This window comes from Rhodnius prolixus, unplaced genomic scaffold (genome assembly GCF_049639745.1).
Source record: "Rhodnius prolixus isolate KJV_2025 unplaced genomic scaffold, Rpr scaffold_5, whole genome shotgun sequence".
Lineage (NCBI taxonomy): Eukaryota > Metazoa > Arthropoda > Insecta > Hemiptera > Reduviidae > Rhodnius > Rhodnius prolixus.
The window spans coordinates 18,359,038-18,372,598 of NW_027411624.1; the positions used below are offsets into that span (position 1 = coordinate 18,359,038).

Below are 13,561 nucleotides of genomic sequence, written 5' to 3' on the forward strand. Positions count from 1 at the left end.
TGTGTATTGTAAGGTTAGAAATGTAATAAGGAGCATTCAGGATTTTCCTTAGGATTTTGGATTGTAATGTCTGTAGGCGTTTGGAGTTAGAGGGTTTGGTTGAGCCCCACACTTCTGCTCCGTATGTCCATATGGGTCTTAACTGGGTCTTGTAAATAGTCAGTTTGTAATTCACGTCAAGTTTGGATCTGCGGTCAAGTAGTCTACTAAGTAGCTTGTAGCGTCTGTTCACGTCTTGTCGTTTCAGTCGAGTATGTGGGTTCCAGGTGAGTCTCTTGTCAATGTACAGTCCTAAGTATCGTACTGAGTCAGCTGGAGGAATCGTTACACCGTTCAGTTGAACTGGTGGACTCGCAGATTTTCTTAGAGTAAACGTAATGTTTACTGACTTTTGTTCATTAATTTTAATTTTCCATTTTCGGAACCAGGTTTCGAGAAGCTTTAAGTGAGTTTGAATATTCTGACTGGCTTGCACCGGATCGGAGTGAGATGAAAGTATAGCAGTATCATCAGCGAATGTTGAAACTATTGTATTTTGAGAAAGAGGTAAGTCAGCAGTGTATATTAGAAAAAGGAAAGGGCCCAGTATGCTTCCTTGAGGAACTCCAGCTTTTATAGGTATAAAGGATGAGAGAGCCTGCCCTTGACGAACGCGGCAGTACCGATCGGTTAGATAAGATTTTAAGATCAGATAGTAGGTGTAAGGAAGATGATTTTTGAGTTTGTATAGTAAACCCGAGTGCCAGACCCGATCAAAGGCTTGAGCCACATCGAGAAAGACACCCGAACAGTACTGTTTACGCTCCAAGGAAGTGTGCACTTAGAGAGCCATCAAGGCATTTGTAATACGTCTCAGGTAGAGATTGTTTATCACTTTATCAGTGAATGTCCTTGTCTCAAGGAATTCAGATTGTTACAGTTTAATAAGAGCACTCGCGCTTTGGAGCAATATTTAAATGGGTATAAAGGATGGTTACCTCTAATTAGATGCTGCAGGGATGCGTGGAAATATAAGTATTGCCTCGTTTCTGAATTCAATTATTTATATTTTTCCGATTTTTATTTGTGCCTGGAATATTGTATAATTTATTATATTCAATAGGGCAGATTATGTATAATGAATTTTATAAAATAATAAAAATAATACATAATTTATTTTATTATATTATTTTGCTATACTTAAATACATTTTTTATATTACATTTAAATTTCATTTGTCTTTTTTTTTAGATTCACAAGTATTTGTAAATTTTATTTATTTATTTTATTATTATTTTTTTCACACAAACTTCGCTGATTATCAGTGATCAAGCCTAGGTCATTGTTTATTAAATAAATGTTAGGTCCTCTGACTGCAAAAAATGTTATTTCTGACCCAATGTAAAAAAATAATAATAATTGAAGATTTTAAAACATGTAGTGTCATGTAATAATTATGGGTGAATCAGTCAGTATAAATTTGTTTTATCATCAAATAAAAGCAATCATCACATCATTTTAATGCACCCAGTAAGCAAGACTTCTTGACCTATGATTAGGGTAAGACTTCCCAAAACTTGTATTTGTGGTGGAAAATTAATATTGAAAACCGTTCACTAATAGATAAAATTGTAAGTTTGATCTTAAATATCTCCACTAATATTAGGGATATCAAAAATGGGTTAACGTCATTTTCCTCAGTTTTTTATGTAGTTTTCATAATCATTGTCAATCAAAATTAGTGGTCCTTAAATAACCCTAATTCCTCAGATTTTTGGCCGTAACTCCTATTCCGCTTTCCTAAAAAGTTATTGGCGATTGGTGCGTTTTAAATGGATCACCCTGTATGTATTAAAATTTTAGTTGGGTTAATAAAGACATTATCTATCTACCTATCATTCTGTATTTTTTCCGCGTTAAAAAATATTTTTTTGTTGGCATGACTTTGTTGATGTTCAATTCAATTGAACAGAAATAAGTCAAATATTTCATTTTACACAACTTTTGAATTCGTTCTTTCTTTTGAAGAAAATCTTGGTACAACGTACATCAATATCTATTAAAGTTTCTAGTGGAAATATTTGATCCAAACAAATAAATGTTTTTGGCTATGATTTATTTTTGTGTATCATGCTCCTTATTCTGTATCTTACTCAATATTTAAATTAATCGAAACCCACATTAATGTAAAATAATTTGCAACAGTAAATAATTGTAATAATTAAATAATACAAAAAGAGTTGTTATAATGAAACAAAATAAATAAAAAGGACATTGACTTTTTTATTGCGAAGTCCCTGATTTTATTTATGGAGCACACTCCTTCAGTATTCAGTCATAGAGGAGTGAGTGATTATTGCCAGGATGAATACACAACACGAGACATCCATACATGTGAAACAGCTATCTATGGTAATGCTACATACAGGTTGTCACAGAAAGTCGTGGCCGTTAATGAACCTAAAGCTTTATCTGCAACAATGTCAGCCATTGACAAAAGACTATTAAAACATAGACATGCCGAGGCAAAAAAACAAACAAATAAACCATTTAATTGACGAGGTTGGCAAATAATAATCTTCAACTATTAAATATTCTTGGCTACCGTTCGTGATCAAATCATTTTTTATTTACGATCTCAATGGCATCAATTACATCTACCAAAAGAGATACCAGTGAATTCTCGTTAAGAATAAAAATGAATGTGATCCTTGTCATGCACAAATTATTTCCGAGCTTTAAAAATGTAGCCACCACCACTAATATTTTTGAAGTGACAGCTCTATGAAGAATAATTCAAAAGTGTAAAGAATTACAGATCCTTGAACATTGCTTCATTTGATTTTTACCATTGATACAGGTTTACAAGAAGTCAGTAACTTTCATTTTATGACAAAAAAAAATATATTTCTAGTACACCATGATTCAATCTTGAATAGGTTATCCTGGATAAAAATTGCAAATATCCTGAAAATTAAAAAGAAAAAATTGCTTTGCAAACATATTCAGATTGAAGAAGGTTTGTACACTTTTATAATTTTCAGTATGTCCAGATACATACTTCATATCATAGGGGCATATGAATGTGCCTCCTTTTAAATTTCTTTGAGATGAAAGATGGCTTTTCAGGGAGATTAGCACTTGTCAGAACTGTGAATCCATATTATAATACTAACCATTGCTACTAATGCAGGTTGTTTTTCTCGCACTCTTTTTTAATCTGTTTTGGATGCACTATATAAGGTCTATTAGACCATATTATTCAGATTATTAGTTCTGGAGAACATAAATTGTTTCCCAAGTAGTTGGAATCATCATGTGGTTCTATTATGTTGTATTAGTCTTTATGAAATTCTAATTAGTCTTAAATCATCCAATCATTTAAAGGTGATTGATGGGAAGCGGGGAACTGCAAGATTAAAACTTGTTGAGAAATGAATTATTATTTTTAATTAAATCTGACTCGCACAAATTTGGCAATAAGTTGCATAATAAGAATCAACTGTAATTAATTCTACGAAATTTTATGGCGTCAATGTCAATCAATATAACTACCACACCCATGAAAATCCTTTTGTTAACACTATCTTATCAGCGAATTGGTTTTCTGTTTCTGATATAAATAAATCTCATTTTGTAAAAGTGGGTCTTGAAAGTTTGAAACTTAATGAAGATGAAACAGTTGATCTGCTTAACTACCTTAGTATTATCGGTAAGAATTATCTCTTAGTAATTATCTAATGCTTTTTATTTATATATTTTCTTCTGTTTAAAAATTCGGTAAATCTTTAGAATAGCTCCCCAGAGGCGTGGCCTAATTCGAAGTGATCCTGATTCGCTGTTACTATAGAACCCGCCATATTCAAATATAAATATAAAACTATTTCTTTATTTTATATTTACACTTAAATCTAGCGGGTTATATGGTAACAGCGAATCAGAATAACTTCGAATTCTTTATTTATTTCTTAATGGGGGGCTTCGCCCCCCACACCCCCTGATTTTTTCTTTTTTGTGGCTTCGCCCCCCATACCCCCCTCCTAACATACCTAATCACCCTCAATTTTTTAACTTGTGTCACACCATTCATTACAATAATTACACAGAACAACAAAAAAGAAACTACCTTATTCTGTGGAGGCCTTTTCCTGAGGAGGGTATACTTGTCGAACTCCATTCTTACTCACACTACAATCATGCTTTAATTTAAAACAACCCGCAAATTTAAAACGCTCATACTCATAAAGTTACAAAAAAACGGCACCTCCGGTCACATACAGAACACTCGCGGGAACTATTAATACATTAAACAGGAAGCAGTTGCTATGCAGTATGTGTACTGCGCATGCGCGCTAAACATAAGCGCTACGAAATTCGCACCATCCGCACATTGGCGGGAGGTAGTTTTAATTTTCCCCGGTAGGTGCGCTGTACTTCCCACCCCCTAAAAATAAACAGGCCACGCCTCTGTGGCGCTATTCTAAAGATTAGCCAAAAATTCTTATACTTTTGTTTACTTAATAGGAGAAATTTTCAATTCAGTTGCATTTATCCAGATTTCTTGCTACACTTTCCACAATTGACTCAAGAAATTGTTCTCAAATGGAAACTTTTTTTACACTCAATATCTACTGTTTCTCGAAAAGAAAATATAATAATGTAAACATATTTTAATTGCACAAATTTACTGTTTTCAAAGACACTTACAAAAGACACTTTTCATTTCAGAGGTTCTCAAAATATGCATTTCTTTCAAAACCCAAATTGAAACTGGTCAGAAAAATTGCCCGTTTAAACTTTTTTCTGTTCCTTTATACTTTTAAATAAATTAGAAAGAAGATTACTTTTTTTGAGGTTTTGTCAACTCTGCGCGTATCCCAACCTAATAACATTCTAACCTCAATATTCCACTGTACCTTTTGCCCTGAGAGGCTCAATTATTCTGCTACAACCGCCAGTAAACTCAAGCTAACCAACCCCAATACAAACTCATTCACAATTACTGTCACCTAGGAATGAATAAACACTGTCACTTTCAAACACTGTCACAAGAAAACCGCATTCATATCTTTTAAGTCGCTTTGAAAATGGCTATACAACAACACCCTAAAAAACAAATTTCATTGTAAAATATCATGTATTTTATAACTGTTTTTTTCCTCCACTATTAACTGAAAATTAATTTCTAGGTTTATGGAGTGCAAACTTCTTTCCCATTACAGAACCAATTGGTTACAGCCATACAACCACAGCCAACTAACGTATGCAAAGCTGTGGAAGCAAAATGTGCAGATTGCACTCATATAGAATTATGTACTGAAATTGGTAAAGCTCCAACTATAATGCCATGCACTGTTTCTACGCCTTATTGTAATGATCGTGCATGTTCTGCGAAACCATCTCCAGAATGTAGTGGAGGATCGATTAGCAGCTTCACTTGTCCACAAATCGATGGTCATTATCCAGATCCAAACAACTGTTCATTATATCACATATGTATAAATGAAACGGCCGTTGATTATTCATGTAAGGGCCTTGCTGTTTACAGCACCCGCACAAATTCTTGTGCTAGACGATCGGGGGATAGTCCTTGTACGACGGTAAGTTATCAACTAAATTAGTTAGGATTAGTATGTAAGTGTATTCGTAGTAATAATTAATAAATATTAAATTATTTTTTCTTTAAATTACTCAAACATAGATTTGATGAAAAAAGAAAATGCTGTTCCTAGTTTCTAGTTCGGTAAACTTCTGTTTGTGTATCATGGAATTCTCTGTTTAGACAGATTGTTTTACTACACACATTGCAATTATTTTTGGCAACGAAAATTTCTTTATTATTTTATAAATATCTTTACAATCTGGTACTTATTAAACATTTAAGATTAAATACTTATTTTGGTATTTTAAAGTAGCAACGTAATGAAATGCGCAATCTCATTCGTAAATCTTTTTTAGAAGTCTTAATGCTGTAGAATAGAGTACATAATAGTGGTGAGATAATAGCTGGAGTGCTTTGTTTCTCCTTGGTTTAACTGACAGTGGATTTTATTATAGTAACATTCCAAAAAGGGTTTAGTTTTACTTGATAATAATAAATGGCAATAAATTTTGCAATAGAATTTTTTTTTTTTATTGAAAATTATTCGTTTAATAAAATATATTATTTCTTACGCTTGGTGTATTCCATCTAATTTTGTAGGTGAACTGCAGGGGAAAAAATGGACAATACGCCTTGTATCCAGCAGATAACAGATTCGCGTTCTTCTGTGTCGCAGATAAAAGTACTAGTATCATCGTGAAATGTGGTGACAATCAAGTATACAGTACCGAAGTAAATCACTGTCGTACCCACTGTACCAAGGAAGGTTTACTGCCAGATCCAGATGACAATAAATATTTTATAGAATGTACTTTAGAATTAACCAACAATTTTTTAATGACAAGACGTGAATGTCCAAATACGGCTAACATAAAGTCTGTATTTGATCCAGTAAAGCTAGAGTGTGTTGTAACAAAATAATGAGAGATGCATTCCTGCTGAAATAAATGTATTAGTTTAGCCTGCGATTATGCTTATGCATAAACAACATTCTAAATATAAATAGTTTTTTCTTTCACTAATTGTAACAGCAGTAAAGAAAAATAAGGTTTATTTACATTCTTTTCTTTTTCAACAGTGTAGTTGTGTGTGAAATTGTAATTTGGAGTAAGTACATATGAATTTTTGTAAAATAGTACTTGTTTAAAATATTTCCTACCATTTTCTCAAATATATCAGAGAGTTTAGACTTTTTTGCAATTTGTAACCTTTGACTGCCTTATTTTAAGACAATCCACTTTAAAATTTACTGCTGGTCCATCTAAAAGAGTTTTTAATGAATTAAACAACTTGATAAACTAACACTATTGTGTGCTCGTGAACACGTTTTCTTGTAAAACAAACGAAATTTCTCATACGAATATAAAAGGAATCCTGGAAAATGATACACCGTTTGAAAGCCCATTAAACAAGGAAACTTTTGTAAAAAGTGCCAGCACCTAGGTCTGTTAATGATCACATAAGAGCCTTTTAAGAGTTTTCTTAAAAATTTCGATTACTTTTATTTTTCCAGCATCCGGAGGAAGATTGAAGCTGTTTGGAGAATAACTTATGCTTCGAAATGGTATCAATTTTTATAAAATTTATCTGTCTTTCTAACCGTGTCACCAGAATCGAATTCGGACTAAATATTTCTGAGCAATCATATTTTTATTGTAAAAAAGTAATGATTTTTTTTTAAAAAAAAAAGTAAAGTGATGTCAGTCAACAACAGTGGAAAATATGAAGTTGGCCAATACGTCACTGAACTCCGCTTTAGATGTACTACACACAGTAGGCCTATGGACATTACTTACTGGTTCACCCTGTACATATAGCATATAGTGATGGAAGAGAGGCTTGTGTGTTGCCATGTTGTATTGTTCATGTAGAATAGTGATAAGTAATAAAGTGTTTAAATGTACTTTGTCGTATTATACCTACCAGAAGCTTGTACTAAATAATTTAAACTTCATATTTATTAATGAGGAGTGTATAAATTTAAGGAAAGAATCTTTTTATTTGTTAAATATATTCAGAAAATGGTGTAGACCTCAGGACAAATTTGCGTATATTACTTCCCATTGTAAATATATAGAGGTTTGTAAATGAAAGGCTAATAATTATTAATGTAATTTGATTTCAGAACTTTCACAAGTAAAGGAAAAAACTTTTGGGAATTAGTAAGAAATTTCAAAAAAATTAAACCTTGAGTAGGCATAACAATAGAAGTTAAAGACTGTGTGTAGTACTTTATAAACCTCCTTTGTTCGCCTCCAGAATGCCCTATGTTGAACTCATGATTACAAATAATAATTTGGACACAAATTTTACTTTGGAAGAACGATGGGTGTTTCAAAAAATTCTAGGAGCAATAAAGCCCCTGGCACGGATCGAATACCATACGAATTCTTCAAGTATGCTCCGGATAAATTTATTTCTTATTTATTGGAAGTTCAAAATGTTATATTTAACTCAGGTAAGGCTCCTATCAGTTTTAAAGTGGCTATTATATTTCTACTGTATAAAAAGAGTGATATCCGAATGATCTCTGAAACTGTAGAGGTATCTTCTTTGAAAATATAATAGGTAAAATTTACTCAGGGCTTCTGTTATATTGCTAGTATAATTGGATTTCTGAGGAGAATGTATTAAAAGAATCTCAGGCTGAGTTCCGAAGAAATATAGTACCTTCGACAATATTTATACTCTTTCAATTTAATAGAGATGGCACTGAACAAAAAAAGGACCGAGGTGTATCCCCTCTTTGTAGATCTATCCGCTGCCTTGATCGAGAGACAGATGGTCTATGGTCTTTAAATTTCATCACCTAGATTTATCATTAAAATTTGTAAACGTTATTAAAGATTTAATGGACAATACCAATATTTCAGTCTGGTGTAAAAATGGCCTATCCATTTCCTTTAAAATAGAAATGGGAGTGAGACAAGGAAATTTGTTAACTCCGCTTTTATTTTCTTTGTTCATAAACGATTTAGAGGATTATTTGAAAGACGGCTGTATCAGGTTAAATAATGAAAGGATTAATCTCCTTGCATATGTCGATGACCTGGTTCTACTAGCGTCATATGCAAAATATGTTTGACTCGCTTTCTAACTATTGCAATGTCTGAAATTTAAAAATAAATGTGAAAAAATCGAATATTATGATTTTTAAAAAACAGAGGTCGCCCTGCAAAATGTGTAAAGTGGAATTGGGTCGGTAATAGAATAGAGAATATTGTAGTTACTAGTACTTAGATGTAACGCTAACACCAACACTTTCATATAAGAAACATTTTCACCAAAGATTGTCTAAGACTTCTCCTTTTGTATATACACTTCAGCTCCACTTAATTTACATACTTAGAACTAATAATTATCCCTTGTCCTAAGTTAGTCACTTTAGAAATCATGAAATGCAGTAGTCTCTGATTCAAAGAAATAAATAGTATAGCCTCAGACTATGAACTGGAAATAGAATTTAATTTAAATAACTTATACTTAAGGTAGTCTAATTTAAAAATTATTCAGCCTCGCTATAATTACTATTTCCGACAGAATTGTATATCTAAAGCCCTAAATTCTTCATCATGTAGAATTTACAAAGAACTGAATTTAAATGTCAATATATAAATCACATCAGTTGTACAACTGAGTCCAGGGCAGAGTTGTTATATCTGAATTGCAGTGCACTTAGAGAGCCATCAAGGCATTTGTAATACGTCTCAGGTAGAGAATGTTTATCACTTAATCACTGAATGTCCTTGTCTCAAGGAATTCAGATTGTTACAGTTTAATAAGAGCACTCGCGCTTTGGAGGAGTTAGTGCAATATTAAAATGGGTACAAAGGATGGTTACCTCTAATTAGATGCTGCAGGTATGCGTGGAAATATAAGTATTGCCACGTTTCTGAATTCAATTATTGATATTTTTCCGATTTTGATTTGTGTCTGGAATATTGTATAATTTATTATATTCTGTGGGGCAGATTATGTATAATGAATTTTATAATTTAATAAAAATAATACATAATTTATTTTATTAAATTATTTTGCTACATTTATTTACATTTTTTATATAACATTTAAATTTCATTTGTCTTTTTTTTTAGATTCACAAGTATTTGTAAATTTTATTTATTTATTTTATTATTATTTTTTTTCACACAAACTTCGCTGATGATCAGCGATCAAGCCTAGGTCATTGTTTATTAAATAAACGTTATGTCCTCTGACTGCAAAAAATGTTATTTCTGACCCAATGTAAAAAAATAATAATTGAATATTTTAAAACATATAGTGTCATGTAATGGTTATGGGTGAATCAGTCAGTATAAATTTGTTTTATCATCAAATAAAAGCAATCATCACATCATTTTAATGCACCCAGTAAGCAAGACTTCTTGACCTATGATTAGGGTAAGACTTCCCAAAACTTGTATTTGTGGTGGAAAATTAATATCGAAAACCGTTCACTAATAGATAAAATTGTAAGTTTGATTTTAAATATCTCCACTAATATTAGGGATATCAAAAATGGGTTAACGTCATTTTCCTCAGTTTTTTATGTAGTTTTCATAATCATTGTCAATCAGAACTAGTGGTCCTTAAATAACCCTAATCAGGTTTTTGGCCGTAACTCCTATTCCGCTTTCCTAAAAAGTTATTAGCGATTGGTGCGTTTTAAATGGATCACCCTGTATGTATTAAAATTTTAGTTGGGTTAATAAAGACATTATCTATCTACCTATCATTCTGTATTCTTTCCGCGTTAAAAAATATTTTTTTGTTGGCATGACTTTGTTGATGTTCAATTCAATTGAACAGAAATAAGTCAAATATTTCATTTTACACAAGTTTTGAATTCGTTCTTTCTTTTGAAGAAAATCTTGGTACAAGGTACATCAGTTCCTATTAAAGTTTCTAGTGGAAACATTTGATCCAAACAAATAATGGTTTTTGGCTATGATTTATTTTTGTGTGTCATGCACCTTATTCTGTATCTTACTCAATATTTAAATTAATCGTTAACCCACATTAATGTAAAATAATTTGCAAACTATAAATAATTGTAATAATTAAATAATACAAAAAGAGTTGTTATAATGAAACAAAATATGTATGCGGATGGCCTAAAACTGGGATCTTGTACTTGGCTAGAAACGTCTTGTCAGACGCAGTGTGAGCCGGCGCGTTGTCTTGATGGAGAACCCATGACTGGTTCTTCCACAAATCGGGTCGTTTTTTCCTTACTCTTTCACGGAGTTGAGCAAGCCCCTCACGGTAGTAATGTTGATTAATTATAATCGATATTTTCATCCGTTTTGGATGTGGAAGGGCGACCCGGGCGGTCATCATCTCCGACGTCTTCTCGGCCATCTTGGAAACCACTCAAAAACTCGCGCACGTGATAAACATTCATCACCAAAAACTTCTTTTAATAAAAGATAAGTTTCAGTAGCGGTTTAACCAAGTTTCATGTGAAATTTCACGACAATTCGTTGCTCTACTACATGTGTAGTATCATGTTTTCAGGTAAAACGAAACTAACACCTCTTACACAAACGATGGTTCCGGTCAGACAGATTTCTCTACAAACACGTGAGACGCTGCAATCAAAGAGAAGGCTTTAGGCTGCCAGCTGTCGGTCGTTAGGATTTGGCGCATGCATAGTTGTTCTGTAGCAGCATCAGTCTCGTTATTTAATAGCCACACCTCGTATAATGTCTATAAGAACATATTTATACAGATTATTAGTTCTGAGAAATGAAATTTGCTTCCCAAGTAGTTGGAATCATCATGTAGTTCTATTATGTTGTATTAGTCTTTATGAAATTCTCTAATTAGTCTTAAATCATTCAATCAGTAAAATGTGATTGATGGGAAGCATGGCACTGCAAGATTAAAACTGGTTAAGAAATAAATTATTATTTTTAATTAAATCTGACTCGCACAAATTTTGCATTTAGTTACATAATAAGAACTAACAGTAAATGATCCTACGGAGTTTTATGGCGTCAATGTATTTGTTTAACTACCACATCAGTGACAATTCACTACCTCCTTTTGTTAACACTATCTTATCAGCGAATTTGTTTTCTGTTTCTGGTATAATACAATCTCATTTTGTAAAAGTTGATGTTGAAAGTTTGAAACTTATTGAAGATGAAACAGTTGATCTGCTTAACTACCTTAGTATTATCGGTAAGAATTCTCTCTTAGTAATTATCTGATGCTTTTTATTTATATATTTTCTTCTGTTTAAAAATTCTTATAATTTTGTTTACATAATAGGAGAAATTTTCAATTCAGTTGCATTTACCCAGATTTCTTGCTACACCTTCCACAAATAACTCAAGAAATTTTTCTCAAATGGAAACCTTTTTTACACTCAATATGTATTGTTTCTAGTCAAGAAAATATAATAATGTAAACATATTTTAATAGCACAAATTTACTGTTTTAAAAGACTTACAAAAGTCATTTTTAATTTCATAGGATCTCAAAATGTGCATTTCTTTCAAAACCCAATTTGAAACTGGTCAGAAAAATTGCCCGTTTAAACTTTTTTCTGTTCCTATATACTTTTAAATAAGTTAGAAAGAAGATTACTTTCATAGAGGTTTTGTCAACTCTGCACGTATCCTAGCCTGTAATAACATTCCACTGTACCTTTTGGCCTGAGAGGCTCAATTATTTTGCTACAATTTGGGATAAACGAAATACCAATACAAACTCATTCACAATTACTGTCACCTAGGAATGAATAATAAACACTGTCACTTAAGGAACCACATTCACATCTTTTAAGTCGCTTTGAAAATGGCTATACAACAACACCCTAAAAAACAAACTTAATTGTAAAATATCATGTATTTTATCACTGTTTTTTTCCTCCACTATTAACTGAAAATTAATTTATAGGTTTATGGAGCGCAAACTTCTTACCCATTTCAGAACCAAATGGTTACTGCCGTACAACCACAACCAACTGATGTTTGCAAAGCTGTGGAAGCAAAATGTACAAATTGCACTCATATAGGATTATGTACAGTAGTTGGTAAAGCTCCAACTGTAATACCATGCACTGGTTCTACGCCCAACTGTAATGATCGTGCATGTTCTGCGAAACCATCTTCAGAATGTAGTGGAGGAACGATTAGCAGCTTCACTTGTCCACAAACCGATGGTCATTATCCAGATCCAAACAACTGTGCTTTATATCACATATGTATAAATAAAGCGGCCACTGATTATACATGTAAGGGCAATGATGTTTACAGCACCTTCACACATTCTTGTGTTAGACGATCGGTGACTAATCCTTGTTCGACGGTAAGTTATAAATTAAATTAGTTAACTTATTATTTCTTACGCTTGGTGTATTCCATGTAATTTTGTAGGTAAACTGCAGAGGAAAAAATGGACAATACGCCTTGTATCCAGCAGATAACAGTTTCGCGTTCTTCTGTGTCGCAGAAAAAAGTACTGGTATCATGGTGAAATGTGGTGACAATCAAGTATACAGTACCGAAGTAAATCTCTGTCGTCCCCACTGTACCAAGGAAGGTTTACTGCCAGATCCAGATGACAATAAATATTTTATAGAATGTACTTTAGAATTAGGCAACAAATTTTTAATGAGAAGGCGTGAATGTCCAAATACGGCTAACATTAAGTCTGTATTTGATCCAGAAAAGCTAGAGTGTGTTGTAACAAAATAATGTATTAGTTTAGCCTGCGATTATGCTTGTGGATAAACAATATTTCTAAATCTAAATAGTTTTTCCTTTCACTTATTGTAACAGCTATTTCCGCTAATTTTAAAAAATAAATTAATTAAATACAGAATAATCAGACAAAATAAACATGTAGAGAAATTTTATTTGAAGTTTCAATGCCTCTTTGGTTGTTTCGTCAAAGAGAAAGAGAAAACTTCAGTTCATAAATTTTACCTTATTTTATTAATACTGTAATTAATAAAACGTAAATTATTGT

The 13,561-nt window shown here is 32.3% G+C and overlaps 2 protein-coding genes across 4 annotated transcripts; both read left to right on the top strand.

Annotated features, from left to right (window-relative positions):
- Window positions 1–3,545: 3,545 nt before the first annotated feature.
- On the top strand, window positions 3,546–13,465 carry LOC141457774 (uncharacterized). 2 transcript variants are annotated; one of them, XM_074135022.1, is made up of 4 exons: window positions 3,546–3,691; window positions 5,169–5,579; window positions 6,182–6,543; window positions 13,302–13,465. In XM_074135022.1, the coding sequence occupies exons 1-3, from the start codon at window positions 3,647–3,649 to the stop codon at window positions 6,500–6,502; spliced, it is 777 nt and encodes a 258-aa protein (XP_073991123.1). In that variant the 5' UTR covers window positions 3,546–3,646; the 3' UTR covers window positions 6,503–6,543; window positions 13,302–13,465. The 2 variants fall into 2 exon arrangements, with proteins under 2 accessions (XP_073991123.1, XP_073991122.1); XM_074135021.1 differs by lacking the exon at window positions 13,302–13,465 and having other exon boundaries at window positions 3,547–3,691; window positions 6,182–6,770.
- On the top strand, window positions 9,305–13,465 carry LOC141457776 (uncharacterized). 2 transcript variants are annotated; one of them, XM_074135026.1, is made up of 3 exons: window positions 9,305–9,441; window positions 12,488–12,898; window positions 12,967–13,465. In XM_074135026.1, exons 1-3 carry the CDS (start codon window positions 9,433–9,435, stop codon window positions 13,285–13,287), a joined length of 741 nt encoding a protein of 246 aa, XP_073991127.1. In that variant the 5' UTR covers window positions 9,305–9,432; the 3' UTR covers window positions 13,288–13,465. The 2 variants fall into 2 exon arrangements, with proteins under 2 accessions (XP_073991127.1, XP_073991126.1); XM_074135025.1 differs by lacking the exon at window positions 9,305–9,441 and adding an exon at window positions 11,610–11,767.
- Window positions 13,466–13,561: the final 96 nt, after the last annotated feature.